The 21,602-nt window shown below is 37.8% G+C and overlaps 2 protein-coding genes across 3 annotated transcripts in view; both read right to left on the minus strand.

Annotated features, from left to right (window-relative positions):
• The window catches only part of LOC113005769, a 420,425-nt gene that overhangs the window by 156,772 nt on the left and 242,051 nt on the right, over positions 1 to 21,602 (minus strand). The gene's annotated exons all lie outside the window — the stretch shown is intronic.
• On the minus strand, positions 10,635 to 13,981 carry LOC120357283 (zinc finger MYM-type protein 1-like). Its single transcript, XM_039447441.1, has 3 exons — positions 13,841 to 13,981; positions 11,906 to 13,646; positions 10,635 to 10,690 (listed from the first exon to the last, which is right to left on the minus strand). Exons 1-3 carry the CDS (start codon positions 13,979 to 13,981, stop codon positions 10,635 to 10,637), a joined length of 1,938 nt encoding a protein of 645 aa, XP_039303375.1.

Consider the following 21,602-nt stretch of genomic DNA (forward strand, 5'->3'; position numbering starts at 1 on the left):
TTTGCGCGGGTCCAATTATTGTTTAACCGAGCAACTCCGATTATTACCTCCGAGCGCATAGCGCATAATACCAGTCCGTCCGTTTCTTTAGTTATCCGAATCCGTTCTTTTGTTTAAATATTAAGTTACGCCGCGAGTTATATTTTGTCCGGCCCGACCTCGTCGTGCTTTTATTTTGCGCGGATCCGATTATTGTTTAACCGACCACTCCGGTGCCTTATTATTATTTGTGTATTTCAACTATATCTGATAAATATATTGTTACGTTTGTATCATTGTACTCAACATGGAGTTCTCATTACTACCGAAAAACCCTGACATCCGGCGAGCACATCCGAGCAACCGATCACGATATCCCAACGCACCGAAAGATATCCCGATACTCCCGCCGCACCGGAAAAGTACCAGTGTTACAAGATCATATTATAAAAAAGATTGTAAACAAATATCTAATTAATATGTTGTACATATGATAAATATATAAAATTAAGTTAATAATCTGTAATTGTCCAACCAGAAATATAATTATGAAATTGACGTAAATTTAACGTTGAAGTCAGAAACAGACATGAGAAATATTTTAGTCACCGTCAAAATAAAAATAAGATGAGTATTCTCCTACGATATAGCTAGTTCTTAATACTCTGTCTCCAACAAAATCGACGTCGATTCTGTTATCATTTATAGCTGAGTCTTAAAAAATAATTAAATATAATGTGAATTTACACTCAAAACATTTACGCTTCTAATGACTTGGAGAAGTAATGCAAATAGCTCTTTATCCGGTAAATACAACAATAACTTACAACAATATTATAACCTCCCACTTAATAATATAAATCTAATGTAATACACGTTATAGGTTATGTTGTTTAATAGAAAATTATAATAATGATTATTGTTAATCACGCAACAACAAATTGTGTGAAAAGACATAAGAAACATTCCAAGTAATCCAAATCAATCGGAATTTCTACACCGAAAATACGGTATTAAAACCGATTGAAAATAAGATCGAAACCCAGATAGATTTATTAAAGCAGAATATATTAATGTAAATGTAATAAATGTCTAGTTTACAAAAAATATATTTTTTATATTCTTGTCATTAAAAAAGATTGATAAAAGATTAAATTTGAATTAAACATTTAATTTATGTACAAAATTAAATCACAATATAAATTGTTATTTAAATGTAAAAATATAAAATTTTATATTTTTACATTTAAATAACAATAAATGGAACAGTTTTTCACACACACGTTATGTTTGAAAAGAATGAGAGCGAATTTTTGAGGTTACAATACGCAGGTCCTAAATGACTCACTAAAGTATCAGCTGAAAAATCGGCCGCAGTGGCACCTAGATATAACGCCTGTGGCCATATTCGACTCACGAGAAGATTCACCGCGACGTGGCCACCTAGCGATGGCGCACTCACGTGTTAAATCCATTTTAATCCGAAAATACAGGATTTCATAAATTATAATTAAATCGAATTTTAATACGATGTGACACGCTGAGACTAATAATTCTTGTGTGTTATTTTTAAATAAAGAGATATTTTAATGACAACACTATAAATCACGTTAATAAATTTGTAAAATTGTACAATTTAATAATTCATTTCTTTTTATCACGTCTCCAATATTTATTTAATAGAAATATTTATTTCTTTTTATTTTATTCTTTTTATTATCATACATACATACACACATACATACATACATACATATATATATGTACACACACACACACACACACACACACACACACACACACACACACACACACACACACGCACGCACGCACGCACACGCGCACGCGCACACACACACACACACACACACACACACACACACACACACACACACATATATATATTTTTTAAGCCTTTAAGTGTTTATTTTTGTAAAAATTCGAATTTTAAAGAATTAAATAAATAACTTACTGTCAGTATTTTTGGCTACAAAAATTCAAGCTTATATATTTGATTCCTGACAACAATATCTCAATGATCAACTCAACAGGATATGCCTCAATGTGATTTAAAAAAATTAAAATGTTACGTCAATTTTTGTTTTTAAACGACTACAGCCTCTAAAACATTTTTTTTAAATTTGAACAAAAAACGGAATTTACTTTTGCAACATATATTTTCGATTTCCGGTGAAGCACATAAAGAAAAAAAATAGTCGGTTTTGTGGACTACCTAAACATATATACAGGGTAGTCAAAAAGTATCGGACCCCCCAATATTTCCGTTCCCTTGCATTTTACAAGAAAATGTTTCAGACAAAAGTTGTAGGGTTTAAAAAGATCTATTTACTGATCTTATCAGTTTGACCTTGGATGGCGTCGCCAAGGTCAGATCGAAATTACATTAACTTTTTTAAATGGAACACCTAACTTTTTATTGCATATTCTTGTAGCTTATCTCGAGACCTTTCTAAAACACTACAAGAAAGTTTATTTTCGTTGAGTAAATAGATCTTTTTAAACCCTACAACTTTTGTCTGAAACATTTACTTGTAAAATGCAAGGGAACGGAAATATTGGGGGGGTCCGATACTTTTTGACTACCCTGTATAATATAATACTGCATATGCTACTGTATATAATACTGTATATATAATACTTCCTTAAAAATAAAAAAATTTATATGTATTAGGAGTACAAATTGAAAACCGCCGTTTTTCAGTAGATGGCGCCAGCGGTAAATGCTGGCGCCAAACGTTAGATCAAAAATTTTAAATGTAAGGTTGGGAATCTGGCAACAATTCCTTATCATTGCAGTTGTGAATTTTTATCGGCGTTATATATTTTTTTGTGATCTAAAATGTCGAAATTTGTGCTCAATAAGCGTCATTTGCGGGAAATTTTGTTTTTTGCCTTCAATTCGAAAAAATCTGCGGCTGAGGCGCGTCGAATGATTGTAAAAACTTATGGTGAGGCTTCCATTAGTGAAAGAACGTGTCGAGAATGGTTCCAACGCTTCAAAAGTGGTGATTTCGGCGTAGAAGACAAGGAGACTGTCCCGGACAGGTGAAAAAGTTTGAAGACGCACAATTGGAAACATTACTGAATGAAGATTCATCTCAAACGCAACAGGAGCTTGCAGATTCATTGGGCGTGACTCAACAAGCTATTTCACATCGTTTGAAAACCATGGGAATGATCCAAAAGCATGGACACTGGGTGCCATACGAATTAAAGCCGAGAGACGTCGAACGGCGTTTTTTGCGTGTGAACAGCTGCTCCAACGGCAAAAACGGAAGGGTTTTCTGCATCCTATTGTAACCGGCGATGAAAAGTGGATCCATTATGATAATCCAAAACGAAAAAAATCGTGGGGCTACCGCGGCCATGCATCAACATCGACGGCCAAGCCAAACATCCATGGCTCATGCTGTGTATTTGGTGGGACCAGCTCGGCGTGATTTATTATGAGCTGTTGCAACCGGGTGAAACCATCACAGGAGCTCGCTACCGAACACAACTAACGCTTTGAGCCGAGCATTGCAGGAAAAACGGCCACAATACGAGCAAAGACACGAAAAAGTGATTGCACGACAACGCTCGGCCACATGTTGCTCAGGTCGTTAAAACCTATCTGGAAACATTAAAATGGGACGTCTTACCTCATCCGCCGTATTCTCCTGACATTGCCCCTTCAGATTACCACTTGTTCCGATCAATGGCGCATGGCCTGGCTGAGCAGCACTTCCATTATTACGAAGAGGCCAAAAACTGGGTCGATTCGTGGATCGCCGCAAAAGACGAGCAGTTTTTTCGACGCGGGATTCGTATGCTGCCCGAAAGGTGGGAGAAAGTAATGGCCAGCGATGGACAATACTTTCAAGAATAAGTATATAACCATTTTTCAACAATCAATCCTTAAATTTTGACAAAAAACGGCGGTTTTCAATTTGTACTCCTAATAAACTTTCTGAAGATTATTCACTTTTAAATATAATGAAATATTTATATTATACTTTTTACGTTTCAATTATTATAATTATATAATTACATTTGAAAGAACACGTCTAAAAATTGTCTTATAAAACGTTTCTATAACGTTTATTAAATTAGTATAAAAATCATCTCAAATTTTAAACGTTTATTTTTCAATTTATGTGTATAAAATTGATTTTCAGCGTTTATTAAACGTATTCTTTAACTAACTGTGTTGCTTGGGAGTGATTTGTGAACAACATATAATATGTTATAAAAATGCTACATAAATGATCTTTGAGTGTTTGTTGAGTAACTATTATATTTCATTTTATTTTATTTAGATAATGAGAAAAGAATATAGTGATGAAGAATCAGAATATATTCCTTCAGAAGAAAGTTTTTTATCTCATAATAATGAATCTTTGCAAAATAATATTTCAAACAAACCAGAAAACGCTTCTAGTTAAAATATATCCGACAATAATGATATATCTGCATGCAATGATGAACTAATGTACATTGAAATATCTAATATAAAATTCAAATAAAACTGTTGTACCTTTTGCTTGAAGTTGCAATCCCAACTCGCATGTCATTTGGAAACTGTACATATTAATGTGCCCAACATAAAAAAAATTTGTTATTATACCAAAAAATACAAGAGTAAAGTACCATCTTGTTCACAGTTCTGGACGAGTTCTTACCATTTTTCGATAGTTCCGCAATAGTTCTAAAGCTTTCTGTGGTTTCGTCAAGAGTTCTCGCCTCTAACCATTTTTTTTACTAATTTTTAAATCGCGAGTTGGCACCGCATTATAAGAGTAAAGTACCATCTTGTTGAGAGTTCTGGGCGAGTTCTTGGCATTTTTCGATAGTTCACCAATAGTTCTAAGGATTTCTATAGTTTCGTCAAGAGTTCTCGCCTCTAACCATTTTTTTACTAATTTTTAAACCGCGAGCTGCCACCGCACTGCAAGAGTAAAGACTTGGAAAAAAAATTAGCACTTTTAAAAAAGGAGATGACTCCTTGCTTTGTCCTACATTATGCAATTTTGCACAATAAAAAATCATTATTATTACCACATTCTAGTGCTAGTGTGGAAAGAGTTTTTTCTAATGTAAAATTAATTTTAACAGAGCGAAGAAATAGATTAAAGATTGAAACTTGTTGGCATTTTACATACTAAAAGAGCAGTTAACACTTGTTATGAATTTATTGTTACACGTGAGCATCGAGCTTTGTACAATAAATCAATGTACGATCATCACAATTAAATGATAACGATGAAATAACAGTAATTAATTGAAATAACTTTTTTTTTAACATTTCTACGATTAGTATTTAAAACGTGACACACACACACACAGCACGCACGCACGCACGCACGCACGCACGCACGCACGCACGCACGCACGCACGCACGCACGCACGCACGCACGCACGCACGCACGCACGCACGCACGCACGCACGCACGCACGCACGCACGCACGCACGCACGCACGCACGCACGCACGCACGCACGCACGCACGCACGCACGCACGCACGCACGCACGCACGCACGCACGCACGCACGCACGCACGCACGCACGCACGCACGCACGCACGCACGCACGCACGCACGCACGCACGCACGCACGCACGCACGCACGCACGCACGCACGCACGCACGCACGCACGCACGCACGCACGCACGCACGCACGCACGCACGCACGCACGCACGCACGCACGCACGCACGCACGCACGCACGCACGCACGCACGCACGCACGCACGCACGCACGCACGCACGCACGCACGCACGCACGCACGCACGCACGCACGCACGCACGCACGCACGCACGCACGCACGCACGCACGCACGCACGCACGCACGCACGCACGCACGCACGCACGCACGCACGCACGCACGCACGCACGCACGCACGCACGCACGCACGCACGCACGCACGCACGCACGCACGCACGCACGCACGCACGCACGCACGCACGCACGCACGCACGCACGCACGCACGCACGCACGCACGCACGCACGCACGCACGCACGCAGCACGCACGCACGCACGCACGCACGCACGCACGCACGCACGCACGCACGCACGCACGCACGCACGCACGCACGCACGCACGCACGCACGCACGCACGCACGCACGCACGCACGCACGCACGCACGCACGCACGCACGCACGCACGCACGCACGCACGCACGCACGCACGCACGCACGCACGCACGCACGCACGCACGCACGCACGCACGCACGCACGCACGCACGCACGCACGCACGCACGCACGCACGCACGCACGCACGCACGCACGCACGCACGCACGCACGCACGCACGCACGCACGCACGCACGCACGCACGCACGCACGCACGCACGCACGCACGCACGCACGCACGCACGCACGCACGCACGCACGCACGCACGCACGCACGCACGCACGCACGCACGCACGCACGCACGCACGCACGCACGCACGCACGCACGCACGCACGCACGCACGCACGCACGCACGCACGCACGCACGCACGCACGCACGCACGCACGCACGCACGCACGCACGCACGCACGCACGCACGCACGCACGCACGCACGCACGCACGCACGCACGCACACGCACGCACGCACGCACGCACGCACGCACGCACATATCCAACAATAGTTTCTGTTTTTAATCGATTTATTCTTTAGTCAGTTAAAATATAACATATGTCTACAACATATATCACTTTTTAATAATAATAATAATATTTTTAATAAGGAGCGGTACTTTTTGAACAATGATAAACTAAAATTTTTTAAATAATTTTATAAAATAAACTATATTTTTTTAAACAAATGTAAAATGTTCCGCTTAAAAGTATTTAGCTATTATTTTATAAATACAGTGTATCTCCTTTTATTTCACTTTTATAAATATTAATCTTGTCAGGAACGTGGGAAGATAGAAAATAGTTTTAGAAGAATTACAATCAAATTTTAAAAATTGAGGGATTTTTATCTGCTTTAGGGATAAAATATAGGAATCTTTATTATTTTTATGTGGCAACACTGACTGCTACGAACAGATCGCCTTTTTCCGTCAGCCAGCATGGCTGCTTGTTCCGCTGCGCTAATATTCCGGAAAATCAGTGATCGAAGGTACTTGGCCACGGCGAAGGTACTCCGCTTTTCTGACAGCTTTCCTGCCTTTTTGCATCCTCGAGAGTGAAACAAAAGAATAATGAAAAAACTAGGTTTTCAAAATCCCAGTAATTTAATACATTTTCTAATCTTAACTAGGTTAGAATTAGAAAATATAAATTAATAAGAATCAGAAGTAAATCTTAAGATATAGATTTGTCGTGTACGGTTGTCTGAGGCCAATCGCTTTGACCAAGAGTGAATATCCTTCAAAAAAGTTCTTTTTATTTAAATGTATAAATGTTAAATGTTTACATGAGCTTGTATCCTATAATTTCTGCAGGCCAATCAATTTTTGTATGCGGCATAATCATTTGCTAAGAATTATTTGGAATGTATATTATCATTTAACATTTTTATCCTTTCACAATAATTATAAAATCTTATATTGTTATATATAATAGCTGTAATTGATAGGTCCATTATTCTTTCCTTCATGATGGTTATTTTATAGTCTTATATATATAAAACCTTACATATTATAGTTTGTTGAAAGAATAAAATATTTTTAAGTATTATTTAAGTATTGCTTAAGAAAATAAACATGACGTATATAATGTTTCTTGTTTTTTGGACAAATGTCTGAGAATGAATACTACCACTTTTGAAGAACTTCTTCATAAAGTTACACTTTTAATTGTTAAACAAGATACCCATTTAAGAAAAAGTGTTCCATAAGAAGATTATCGCTCACTTTGAGACATATTGCCACAGGTATCTGTACTTCAAATTCAACCAGACATTTATCTTCTCTTAAAATCTGTTTTTATTTTAACTTTTTGCATTGTGTTTATCTTTTTTTCTTTTTTCAACATAAAGAAAAAAGGAGGAAAAGTAACAAGAGAGAAGTTCAGCTGAAAAGAACAAATTTTTAAGGCGATACTGGAGTCGTCTGTATAAGCTAATATTTTTGCATAAATAGATCTTTTTATTGAAGACACAGATTAAGAAATACTCTTGCAGAATTAAAGTATAGACAATAACAAAGTACCCAGGCTGTAAATTTATATGAAAAACGAAAAAAAATATATAGATTTCTTTTGTTTTTCAAATAAAATTGTAGTCTGTGCATTTCGTTATTGTCTATACTTTAATTCTGCAAAAAATTTTTTTAATTCGTATCTTTGATAAAAAGATCTGTTTATGCAAAAATATTTGCATGTACAAACGACTCCAGCATCGTCTTAATGTATGCGTCTGTATATCAACGTGCTATCTTTTCTTTTTTTTAGGTGAAAGCCAAGAAAGCTTATCTATGTCTTTTGGGACAAAGTACCATATCTGGTATTATTCGTGAAGTTTGTTGAGCACTAGTTACTGTTTTCAAAGATGATTTTTATGTTTCCCAACTTCTAAAGATGAATGGCGAGTTGTTGCCAATGAATTTGAAGAGAAATGGAACTTATATAATTGTGTAGGAGCAATAGATGGGAAGCACGTAAAAATAGATACTCTCTTAAGTTCAGGCTCTTTATATTACAATTATAAAGATGACTTCAGCATTCTTTTTCTTGCTGTTGTTGATGCAAATCTAAGATTTATTTATATAGATATTGGAACAAATGGTCGTATTAGCGATTCTGGTGTGCGCACTCTTAAAACTAGGCTAGATAATAATGAAATTAAATTTCCAAGAGCATCCTCTTTTTCCGGTTTAAATGTTCCATTTCCACATGTATCGGTTGGCGATGAGGAATTTCCGCTAACAACAAAATTGCTCATCCCATTCCCTGGAACTCAGTGTAGTGGTCGGAAGAACAGAAGAATTTTTAACTACAGGTATATAAATTTAAAAGTTTTCTTGTATTCTTATATTAAAAAATATACTCATTTTGGTATTAATAATACTAATATTTATATTTGTAGTAATATTAATATTATTTTCAAAAGAAAATATTAAAAAAGATATCTGCAGAAGCCTCAAAAGCTCTGGGACATTTATATATACCTGAAAGGTATGCTGGACACCGAAGACAGAATCGCTGGACACCGAAGACAGAATGAAACAGTAAGACTTGGAGAATGGAGGGACGAACCAATAAATGGCATGATTAATTTTATTCACCAAGGTGGAAATTTTCATAGGGTGCGTTCCAAATTGCGCATGAACTGCATGAGTAATGCGGAGCATATTGAAATTGTTCCGTTTTGTCGATGCGCACAATGCGAGTCTCTACGTGCATTAAATTGAAACGGTTGTTATACGCCTCTTATGCGTCACACGAAATGGATGATGCAGATATTGCAGCAAAGAAAGATTTTACAACGGAAATAATTCTAATAATTTCTTTAATAATAAAAAATAACAATATTGAGAGTGACAGCAGCGAATCCAGTGATAGTGACGATGACAATGAAAATAATATTTCTTTGGAAGACTGTAAAATACTATATTGCTTACTTAAGTTGAGTAAAATGCGCGAAAATGTTAAAATTGTAAAAATTACGGACTATGTGGAACGTGTAATTCCTAATTATTCGAAATTAGCGTTTAAAGAACACTTTCGGTAAGTACATACAACTATGCGTGATTGAGTTTTTTATGCATTAAATATTACTTTCGTTTTTGTATGTACATGTCATCATCCATGGTGAAAATTTGTTTCAGAATTTTTCAATATAATTTAATTTTCATATAATTTTTCCGAATTTTTCAAAAATTCTGTATAATTTTATAACTCTCAGATCACTATCACTATTATACAAATAGCAGTTTTGGTTTTTATAATATGATATGGATCTTTATTAACTTTGACCTTTGACACGAGAATCTCAATGTGACTGTAAGACTCGCATGTTTCACTGAAAATATCGTTAAGAAATTGTCAAGAAGATAAAAGAATTGCATATCTATGCTATCGTTGTAGGAATACGCGCCAAAAGTTTAGTCGGGAAATTTAAAGATCTGTATAACATTTAAAAATCTATATTACAAGATAGAAAATGCTATTTATATAATAGTGATAATGATAATAATAGTAATTCCTGGAATAATTTAAACAATAATAAGCAAAAATACATGCAACACTTTAATAAAGATATGGCAAGAAATTTTGCTTCTATTTGTAATAAAACCTATCTTATGTGGATATCTACTCTTTCTTGTTAAAAGAAATACATTCTTAATAAATAATATTATATAAATAAAATCAAAATATTTAAGATAGACTCGGCAATATTAAAATTAGAGAATAAAACGTAGGAAATGCGAATCAAATGCGGTAGTTGGTGCGTCAATAATAATAGTACATGTATTTTGTTATTAGTACATAAATATGTATACAAATATCGGACGCGTTACGATTTCCGTTGAAGTCATTTTCAACGATGTAATTCCATTAAAATGACCATTGTATGACGTGGTGGTCGCGTTGAATAAAAGAAACAAACATTTCAAGCCCAACATATGTTGTCTCTGACTCGAGGGCGAGAAATTAATACGCCGTGTAGTCGCTTTTTCGTGTACAAGAATTCAGAGCAAATTTACACATTATGGTCCATCAATGTTGACCACCAAGATGGACATATCAGCGATCATGTCGTAATCTGTGGCGGACAGTGAACACGAATCCTCGAAAGTTATAAAATAAAAAATCAGACAACTCACCAGCACTGTTAATTCAAGCCATTTTGTAAGGTATTGACGTCACATCGTAATAAATTAACACAGATTTAAAAAAAAAACGTTATTAAGTCGGAAGTAATAAAACTAATAAATATAATAAATACAATGGCACGGAGATAGTCAATGTTTCCTCGTCAACCGCACAAACACAAATGAGGTTGAGAGCAAACCAGGTTGAGAGCAAAGGAGGGAGGGGTCATGGTGGGCGGCCGGATGCTAGGAGGGCATTGGGAGCACTATGCGTGCGCTGGTAGGAATGCTTAGTTGCGTGCGGTCTTTTATATCACGCATAAGCCCCACCGTCACGACAAGGCGGTTTCTCCTGGTGGCGACCTCCTTCTCAGCCAATTAAGGCAAGGAAGGTTGGAGGGCCGAGCAGGGCCGGATTTAGGTCGTAGGGGGCCCCTAAGCACTGGCTTTGAAGGGGGCCCTTTTAACTTAACCAAACCTAACAAACTGACTTATGGTAAAGGCAAATATAGAAAACACAATAAATAAATCATATATATTAAAATTTATTTTAACATATTTTTCTGTATATAAAGCCTATTTAAAATTTTGTTTTCTGCTTTTAATTGCTGCAAATTGCTCAATAATTTCATTAAAAGATATAGCTCGTAATTTGTCGTTCTCTATGGACATTAATGTTAAATCTACTAACCTTTCTTGAGTCATTGTTGTACGCAAATAACTTTTTATTCGTTTTAATTTTGAGAACGATCTTTCTCCAGAACAATTAGTCGCCATTAAAGATAAAAATAAACGTAAAATTGCTTCTACATTAGGATACGCGGTTTGAATTTTATCTTGAAAAATTAATTGATATAACTGTTCATGACTTAAATATTTTTTTTCTTGATAAACTTGTTTTGCGTACATATGAAAATGTTTTATTTCGCTGGAAAAGTCATGTTGGACATCTTTTGGAAATTCCTGTTTTAGAAAGAGTAAGTCTTTTTGGATTTCTTTTTCCGATGCATCCAAATTTGTCAAAAAAGAAAACATGTTAGATACATTTTTATAAATTAACGCTCTCTCTTCCAAATTTCTTTTCAGTGCATCAATCATTGGAATAAAAGATTGCATTTTAAATTTATCCCTAGGAGATAAATTTTCCGCAGCATCAGGGGCATTACCATCATTAACTTGCTTCCTTCTTTTTATCTTTCGTTTTCTCGCAGATTTATAATCAATATCAGGAAGTTTTCCTTTTGCCTGAGACTCGATGTCATCAAAATCTTGCCGAACGTTTTGCACATACTGAGACAGTGCAAAGTAAAGTTTTGCAGTTGTGCTTATTGTTATTTCTGCATTTTGGAGAGCTTTAGATGTTTTGTCGAACTCATTTAATATTTTTTCCCAAAATTCTAACATAAAGACGAATTCGAGCTCCTCCATTATGTTAATCAGAGCAGAAGCCTCATTTCGATATTCCCCGCTTTCATTTCCATCTTCAGCAATGTGGTAAAGAGCAGCAATTATTTCATTGTAACCTCTAGCTACAGCTGAAGTAGCTTGTGCTTGAGCATTCCACCTTGTATCAGAAAGTCGTTTAAGTTGTAAAAAGGATTTATTTTGCTGCGAATATTCATTCAAGATGGACCAACGCTTCGGCGATGCTGAGAAAAATACGTACAACCCTTGAATGGTAGAAAAAAATCGAACAGCTTCAAGACACGAATCAACTGCAGAGCGTCCAACGAGATTTAATGAGTGGCCAGCACATGGAATGTATATAGCGTATTCATTTTCCTCTCGAATTTTAGCTTGCATTCCCTTATATACTCCGGACATGTTAGCAGCGTTGTCATAAGATTGACCTCTACAATTACTAAAATTAATTTGGCATTCATCTTTTAAATATGTTAAGACAACCTTTGCTAAATTTTCGCCAGTATGACTTTTTATGTCAAGATATGTTAGAAATCTTTCAATAGGTAATCCATTATCCGGTGAGACATATCGAATAATTACAGCCAATTGATCAATATGTGATAAATCTGGCGTCGAATCAACAGATATACTAAAATATCCTGCAGTTTTTATATCTTGTAAAATTGATTCTCTGATTTTTAAGGCCATCAAATGGATGAGTTCATCACATATTGTTTTTGATAAATAGGATGATTTTCCAGAACCGCTATTACCGTATTGTCCAATATGAGTCGCAAGAAATGGATCATATCTTGAAATCAGTTCCAGGATTCCTAAATAATTGCCATTATTTGATGAGCCGAATTTTTCTTCACTTCCTCGGAAAGCTAAGCCGCGTTCTGCTAGAGTACTAATGACGTCTATTACTCGGCGTAAAACTTGTTTCCAATATTCTTTTTCTTGAGTAACTTGCATGTCAAGTTGCAAATCCAAATTCGATTCACGTCTCCTCGTTAAAAATGAAAATAAAGCATTTCTGTGGTCTTCAGAATTTTCGTGTTGTTGAATAGAAATTAGATTACGCCAGTCACTAAATCCTTCGTTTGCAAGAGATGTTGACGATGCAGAAAATATTTTACATACGAAACAATAAACACATCCCGTTGCAGGAGAGTAAACTAACCAATCTCTATCATACTTTTCTCCGTTAATTTTTGTTCCATGAAAAATATTTTTAGAGCAATATCGAGAAGCATTTGTGAATTCTCTCTTTGATTTATCAAATGGTCCATTGCGATGTTGACAGTCTAAAGGTCCCTTCTTAATCCAGTAATCAACATCCGTTTTAGATAAATGACTCCAAAGACCAACATCAGAACACTGAATATTTTGCAGCGATTTTGAAGAAATATTGGTATTGGGCATGTCATTATTTATTTGATTTTTCTCATTTGTAGATACAGCTTTCTCTGAATTTGAATCAGCGTCTTCAAATGTAGGATCCTGTATATTCAAAATATAAATGCTACGTTATTTTTTATTCCATTAAATTAAATCACTCCAAATCTAAAGTGTAAATGCTTTATCAAATGTGTAAAATATGAATATGAAAGAAATACATTCTTTTTCAAACGCTGTGCCTACAATTTCTTTCTAGATTATTAACTTATTGTTAGTTAAATAGTAAAACACAATACCTGTGAATTTGAGTTTTCAATTTCCTGTGATTTTTCCTTCGCACTTATAAAATTTGTAATTTTTGTTAATTTCTTTTGAGCTTCTTCCAATTCTTGCTTTCTTTTTCTTTTTTGGGAGCCACTTTCGTACACTCTTTTCATTGTTAATAAACGATTTTAGAATAATAAAGAAGTATCTGCGATTATGCGATTTCAAGTTAGAGCACTGATCGTTTACTCGCACATCGACCGTCTGCAGCATGCGTTAAAACAAAAGATCTCGAAAAAGACAAAGACAAAACAGTGACTTGGTAGGAAAAAAAAAGAAGACAGTCTACGAATAGACGGTCAAGTGTTTTAACTTGAAATCGCGGATACTTCTTTATTATTCTAAAATCATTTACTAACAATGAAAAGAATATACGAAAATGAGTCCCAAAAAAGAAAAAAAGCACAAGGATTGGAAGAAGCTCTAAAAAAATTAACAAAAATTACAAATTTTATACGTGCGAAGGAAAAATTGCAGAAAATTGAAAACTTAAATGCAAAGGTGTTGTGTTTTAATATTTAACTAACAATAAGTTAATAATCGTGAAAAAAATGGTCGGCGCATTTTAGAAAGATTTTATGCCTTTTATATATTCATATTTTACACACGTGACAAAGCATTACACTTTAGATTTGGAGTGATTTAACTTAATGGAATAAAAAATAACGTAGCATTTATATTTTGAATATACATGCAGGATCCTACTTACGCATGAAGGCACTGATTTAAATTCAGAGAAAGCTGAAATATCTACAAATGCAGTTGAGAAAAATCAAATGAATAATGATATGACCATTGACCAATACTAATAATGCATATCCTTTCGCAATCGCTGCAAAATATTCAGTGATTTGATGTTGGTCTTATTTAGAATCACACATTTGTCTAAAACATATTTTTTATAGTTGATTACTGGATTAAGAAGGGACCTTCAGACTATCAACATCGCAATAGACCATTTAAAAAATCGAAGAGAGAGTATTCACAAATGCTTCTTGATAGTGCTCTAAAAATATTTTTCACGAAATAAAAATTAACGGAGAAAAGTATAACAGAGATTTATTATTGTTTTGTATGTAAAATATTTTCTACATTGATTTTATTAAGACTTTATAGAGGCCCCTGCAAATTCATCTCTAGCAACACAAAATTCAGAAAATATTTCTTTTATGTAATACTGAAAACGTACTTTTTTTTCATTTTTTCCGTTAATTTAATACTCGTATGAAATTAGTTGTATGGAACTTTGGGGCCCTTGCTGGCGCGGGGCCCTAAGCAACTGCTTATATTGCTTATGCCAAAATCCGGCCCTGGGGCCGAGGCATTCCCTTTAACCACGCTATTGGCCGCGTAGAACTCCTCCAGAGCAGTGTTGATAGACGGGCCGGATTTTTTCGCGTTTGCGCGTCCATTAAAGCTACAGTAAAGTATCTGTTGATAGTAAAAGGGAGATCTTTAAGACCCCAAACAAATTATTTTACAAAAAATAAGTTTTTAATGATATTTACACATCGTGTGTGTGTGTGTGTGTGTGTGTGTGCGTGCGTGCGTGTGCGTGCGTGCGTGTGCGTGTGTGCGTGCGTGTGCGTGTGTGTGTGCGTGTGTAAGTGTATATATATAATATATATAATAATATATAAACAATAAATATATAAAATATGAAAAGTAACATTTTTCAAATTTATAAATTTTTTTCTATTTTACACATTGTTCACACACACACACATACACACACGCACGCACGCACGCACGCACGCACACACACACACACACACACACACACACACAACATCGGATGCACGATTGCCCGTTCGCCATCTAAAGAATCACAGACGGTATGCGACACACGATATGTTATAAAAAAAGAGAATTTAGGGAAAACTGTCATTTTCAGATAGTTAAAACAAAATGAACTTTTAATTACTACATATTTGTACTTTATAGGCTGATGAAGGCTAAGTAAAGCCGAAACGTTGTTTCTAATTAATTGTATTACCTAATTAATTGTGTTATTGTTAAGTCATGTAACAACCTGTGTTTTGTCCGAGCGCGGACGAGCTCAGGGAAGCCAGGGCTCGAAGAAAGGTTGCCGGGTTAATTAATTCCGAGATCGGGCGTGCGTTTAATGAGAAACTACTTTATTTAAGATACAATGCTGATAATATGCGCACGTAGTTCGGGGATACACGAGGTGTATCCGCGACGGTATGGTGACGCGATTTCACAATAATAAGACGCGGTATGTACAGAACGGGGATCTATTTACATTCTCTCGGTCGCTCGTACTCGGCCCGCGGCCGGTATGAGAGAGCGCACGATAGCGCGGTCTTGCTCGCGCTTGGTTCGGTGTCGTCGCGAGGGCTTCACGGTGTTTACGTCGTCGCCGGCCTTGTCGATCCGCGACGCGCGCGGGTCGGGACGCCCTACGTTAGAAGCCGCGCCGGTGTTCCGCGAATTCGCGACAGGTGCGCGGCGGGATTCCCTTAGTAGGGAATCCCCGACGTGAGTCGGTGCCGGCTGCCTCGAGATCCCTCGATGGAGGCAGAGATCTCTCTATCCCCTGGGTGGCAGTCGTTACCGCGGACTCTCGGACGGAGATGGGTTTGATGGAATCGTTGAGATCTCTCAACGGTGGCAGAGCTCGCTCTACCACTCGGATTCCCTAGGTGCCGGGAAAGCGGGATCGGAAATCGCCGAGATCTCTCGGCGGTGACAGAGCTCACTCTACCACGCGGATTTCCTGGGTCTGGCTCGGAGGCTGGACCGGGGAAGAGTCGATCTCTCTGTGAGATCGTCCGCCTTTTATACCCCGATCTCGGAGAGTCGGGGATGTTCGAGTGGAGCTCGGTTCTCCCCGGAATACAGCATCCCCGCTGCTCCGAGATCGGTCCGGTATCGCGCTCGCTTGAGCGTACGCCTCTCTGTCGCTCCAACGCCAAGAGCGTGCGAATTAATGCGCGTGCGCGTAGACTTCGGGCGTTTAACGGCGCGCTTGTCGGATCGTTCGCGCGCACGTGTGTGAGGCGATTATCGGCGCGTAGCGCCTGTTCGTCTGTCCGGCGGGTGTTCGGCCGGACAGGGGAGCGGTTCGTGGCCCCAGGGGGAACGATGCGGAGGTGCATCGTTACAGTCAAATTTTAATCAAAATTGCTTATTTAATTGTGCTCGTTAATTTGACCGTTCTAATATTATACTCTGTGTAATAAAATATTGTTATTATAAATATTAAAATATATTTAAGTAATATAAAAAATATTGTGAATTTGTTTTATTAGTAATTTTTATTGTAACTTTTTTCTTTTTATTTGAAAATAAAAAAAATATAAATACAGGCATAAATTGCTTAGTTTATACGAATACATATGTATATAAGTGGGAAACGTATATATAAAACGTCGTGCGCGCGCGTGCGTTGCAAACTTGGCTCCGCGACACGAAAATCTGAAATCGTGTCGCTAAGCTGTGCAGTGTTGCCGGATTGTCCTGTAATAAGAGAAAGCGAGAACGCTCGAGAGAGAAGAGGATAGGTGGACAAAGACACAGACCGCTTGAGAAAAAAGGAAACAAAAGAGCTCTCCACTCGTCGCCTTGGTTGCTCGACGTACGCCGATGAATCGGAGAAGACTCTTTTGTTTCCATCTTTCTCAAGCGTTCCCTTCCTCTCTCCAACTATCCTCTAATGTTTCGAGCTGTCTGTTTTTGTCTTGTTACAGCTTTAGATACATAATTTTCAATCTCGATTCGCCGACCATGCGACAAAAATTTTGCAGTATTGCGTCGGAGAGGAACTCGATTTCTAGTCATCGATTTTATGAAATTTTGTATAATTTATATATTCATTTATACATGAACTGCGATAGAATACGCTATTCAAGCATTCTTGAAAAAAGGATAAAATACTTTCAGCAGCTATAGTAGCGTTACAGAAGGAGAATTGACAAGATATCCCTTTGTCAGAGTGATTATGATAGTTTGCTATCATGCTGAAGGTTCCAAGTTCGATTCCTTGGGAAAAATTTTTTGTTTTCGTAAAATGTAGTATTAAAAATAAATCAAAAAATTCAAAAGCGCTCTTCTACAATTTAAAATTGGACCCAAAAGATATGTAAAAATTTCAACACTTTTTATGACGTTCTTTACTAATTGTAAATTTTCATGGCAAATATATTTTTTGTGTTATTTAGAAGAGCATTTTTAAATTTCCTAATATTTTTGTATAATAACGTATAATTCATAAAAGTCTGCGTAGCAGATAAACCCATTTCAAAGTAGAGAAAGTATAGCAATCCACAGTGGCTTGGTGGGTTGATGTCAGCTTGACACCTGATGGACTCGGGTTCAAATCTTAGCATCGTCCGTGCTATTGGGGATACGTTCTGGCATCGTCTGTGCAAATGCACACGACGTGCATTATAAGGGGTGACAAGCTGACTACCATAGAGCCACTGTGGATTGGTTTTTTGTAAAAAAAAAATTTTTTTTGCACAAATGAATATGATTTTGTATCTTTTTGAGATGGCAACAAAAGATGATTTATGCTTTATGAATCCTATACATGCCTGCCTATAAAAAATTCGCGAAGCCCTGCACATTGCATATGTGATAGCAATAAAATTCTTGCAGAATGTTTTTATTAATGGTTTAAATAATTTTGTAAAGGCTAAAGCACAAACTCTTGCATTGCTGCATAACCGTAAGCATAAGAACATTGATTGGTCCATTTCCTTACGCATATTTCAAATGGACCAATCAATTGTCTTATACACATAGTTTTGCAGCTATGCAAGAGTATGTTCCTGCGTAAATCTATTACAGATATAGTACAAATATTATTATGCAATATTTAAAAAGAACCAAGCTATAATATTTGTTCTGCGATATGGGTCTCGCAAAATCTTGATGGCCAGTGTACAAAAAACGCGACGCTTTTTGATTCGCTCGCGCACCGCGTGATGTGATCAGAGTACCTCCCCCAGCTTCTCATTCTTCGCCGCATGTGTGCAGATGTGCATTGTGCAGACGTGTTATTGCGTGCAAGCATAAGGAGAAGAGCTGGACGTGGAATACGTATGTGAATATAATATATAGTATATTATATATTACAAAATGCATATAATATATATAAATTTATTTTCTAGAGAAAAGCAAAGGAAGTCGCTACAAGGTGACTTTTCTCATACCCAAAAAAATAACGTCGACAGCGACGGCGACGACGTCGGCAGCGATGGCGACGGCGACAATGTTGGCAGCAACGGCGACGACATCAGCAGCGACGGCAACGACGTCGGCAGCGATGGCGACGGCGACAACGTTGGCAGCAACGGCGACGACGTCACCAGCGACGGCGACGACGTCGGCAGCGACGGCGACGACGTCGGCAGCGATGGCGACGGCGACGGCGACAACGTCGGCAGCAACGGCGACGACGTCACAGCGACGGCGATGACGTCGGCAGCGACGGCGACGACGGCGACGTCGGCAGCAGCAGAAAACGTGTCCGCGAGACCGAAAACGGTCTCGCGGTACACTCAGACGCCGGAGATCTTTATAAATCGAGTAAGTACACAGTAACCTTTTATTGAAATGTGTCGGTATTTATACCTTGCCATTCCTATTCCTTACTTTATTGTTGTTTTCAAAACAGCAATGAAGTAAGGATAGGAACGGCAATAAATATAAACACCACGTTTCAATTATGTGTATGATATATATGTATATACATATGTATACATACACATACACGTATATATTAAAGCTTTTTTCTTTACAGATAGTACAAGAAGAGGTGCAACGTCTCCTCTGGCAGAAGCAGAGGCGGCAACGGAATAAGTGGGCCGCTAGGCAGCGGCCCCCTTATCATTATCATAATCGGGGTGCGGTGGCCGCTCCACCCGCGCTGGCCACTCTATCCGCGGTGGCAACTCCGCCCGCTCCACCTGCTCCGTCCGTACCAACCATGCCACCGGGATACGTCCCCGCACCATATATTCTGGCGTCGTCCGAGCCATCGGGGTACGTTGCGGCATTGTCCGTCCCCCCAGGGTACGTCCCGGTTTTGTCCGTGCCGCCGAGATATGTTCCGGCGTCGTCCGTGTCCCCAGGGTACGTCCTGGCATCGTCGTCGTTAGCAGCGTCGGGGTACGTCCTGACATCGTCGTCGTTAGCACCACCAGGATACATAAGATATTCGTAATGGATGGATAATTGTATTTTTGTTATGTACTTTTATAAAGATTTTGCATTGTTACGCTTATGCAAAATTTTTTTACATATAATGCAAATAAACATTAATATTATTTAGTAATATATTTTATTTGATTATACACACTCATACATATAGTTTTATAATTATTTCGTTTTCTTTCAAGCACTTTTATATACATCCATTGTAATTTGAAGTTGCTCACAGCACACTTTATCTAAGACATTCTTTGAACATGCCATGAACGTTTCTATTCAATAACCAGATAATATTTTTCAAATGTTTTTTAATGTTAATTTTTCTAGTTATACATTTAGAAATACATGCATTAACGTTTGTTTATGTTTAATTTATATTAATTATTCATTTAAAATAATATTTTATTATTATATCTCCTCTAAAAAAAATAAGGAATCAAAAATAAAACTTTGTTGAGTGCACATAAAAAGCTAGTTACGGGTCTGAGTCAGTCGATAAATGAGATCGTTACTATGATTCAGCGGTGCCTTTCACTGCACAGCGCCGCTATCGCAACATCGAGGAACTAAACTAATGCTCTATCCATGGTGGAAGTATAACATGGTGTGCTCAATTTGGCTAAACCACGCCCTTTTTCACGGCAAAGTGCCTCTTATTCCTGAAGGCTGCCAACTGTGAAAAAAATGAAATATTTAATGTCGGAATGTTACTGAACCTAGACAGTTGCATCTTTGTCATGTACGAGTGCGTGCATTACGTCCTTTTCTATCGTGATGCCAGCGCCGCCAGTGTCATTGCCTCCAATTTCAGCGGTTTTGGAGCAGACTTGAAAAAACAACAGCAAACTTTGATGTGGATGAATTTTTATATTGAAAATATAAAAGTTGCTTCCAGGAAAGTGATGATGCCATTTCAAAAATTCTGATCAGTAATTCTTCAGTTTGTGAATTGTACAATGAGTTGAAAAGCACACATCAACAGTTCGAATACATTATGACGAGACGTTTCCAAAAGGATATTTTGGAAAATTTTTTTGCTTACATAAAGGCTATGGGCTCATCCAAGAATCACCCGTCAGGCTACAATTTTCGATATCGATTCAGATGATACATTTTAAGTAAACATTCACACGCAGTGTTTACCATGAATCGTAACAATGAAGAAGACGAAACTATAAGTTGTATACCCTCATGTAGTACTGACAATGTATCATCACTTTTTACTGCTCCATCGACGCCTGTCATTGCAATAATTTTATCAGCTGTAACACCAACTTCAGTTCCATCAACGTCGATGCACATGCATTCATCAACTCCATTGCAAAAAATAAAATTATTCGCTCCGGAATCCATCGATACTAACTATCATGAATTCAGCTATTCAGAATTTAATAATGACCACTCTGGAGATGAAATAATTTTAACAAAAAAATTATTTGAAAATATTATTAATATTTTGCCCGAAAAATTAAAAGAGGATTCAAGATCCAACAAACTGATTGACGAGGATCGTGCGGACGACTTTGAAATAAATGAATTATTCACGTTCATGTA

The sequence above is a fragment of the Solenopsis invicta genome, chromosome 3, assembly GCF_016802725.1.
Source record: "Solenopsis invicta isolate M01_SB chromosome 3, UNIL_Sinv_3.0, whole genome shotgun sequence".
NCBI classification, from domain to species: domain Eukaryota; kingdom Metazoa; phylum Arthropoda; class Insecta; order Hymenoptera; family Formicidae; genus Solenopsis; species Solenopsis invicta.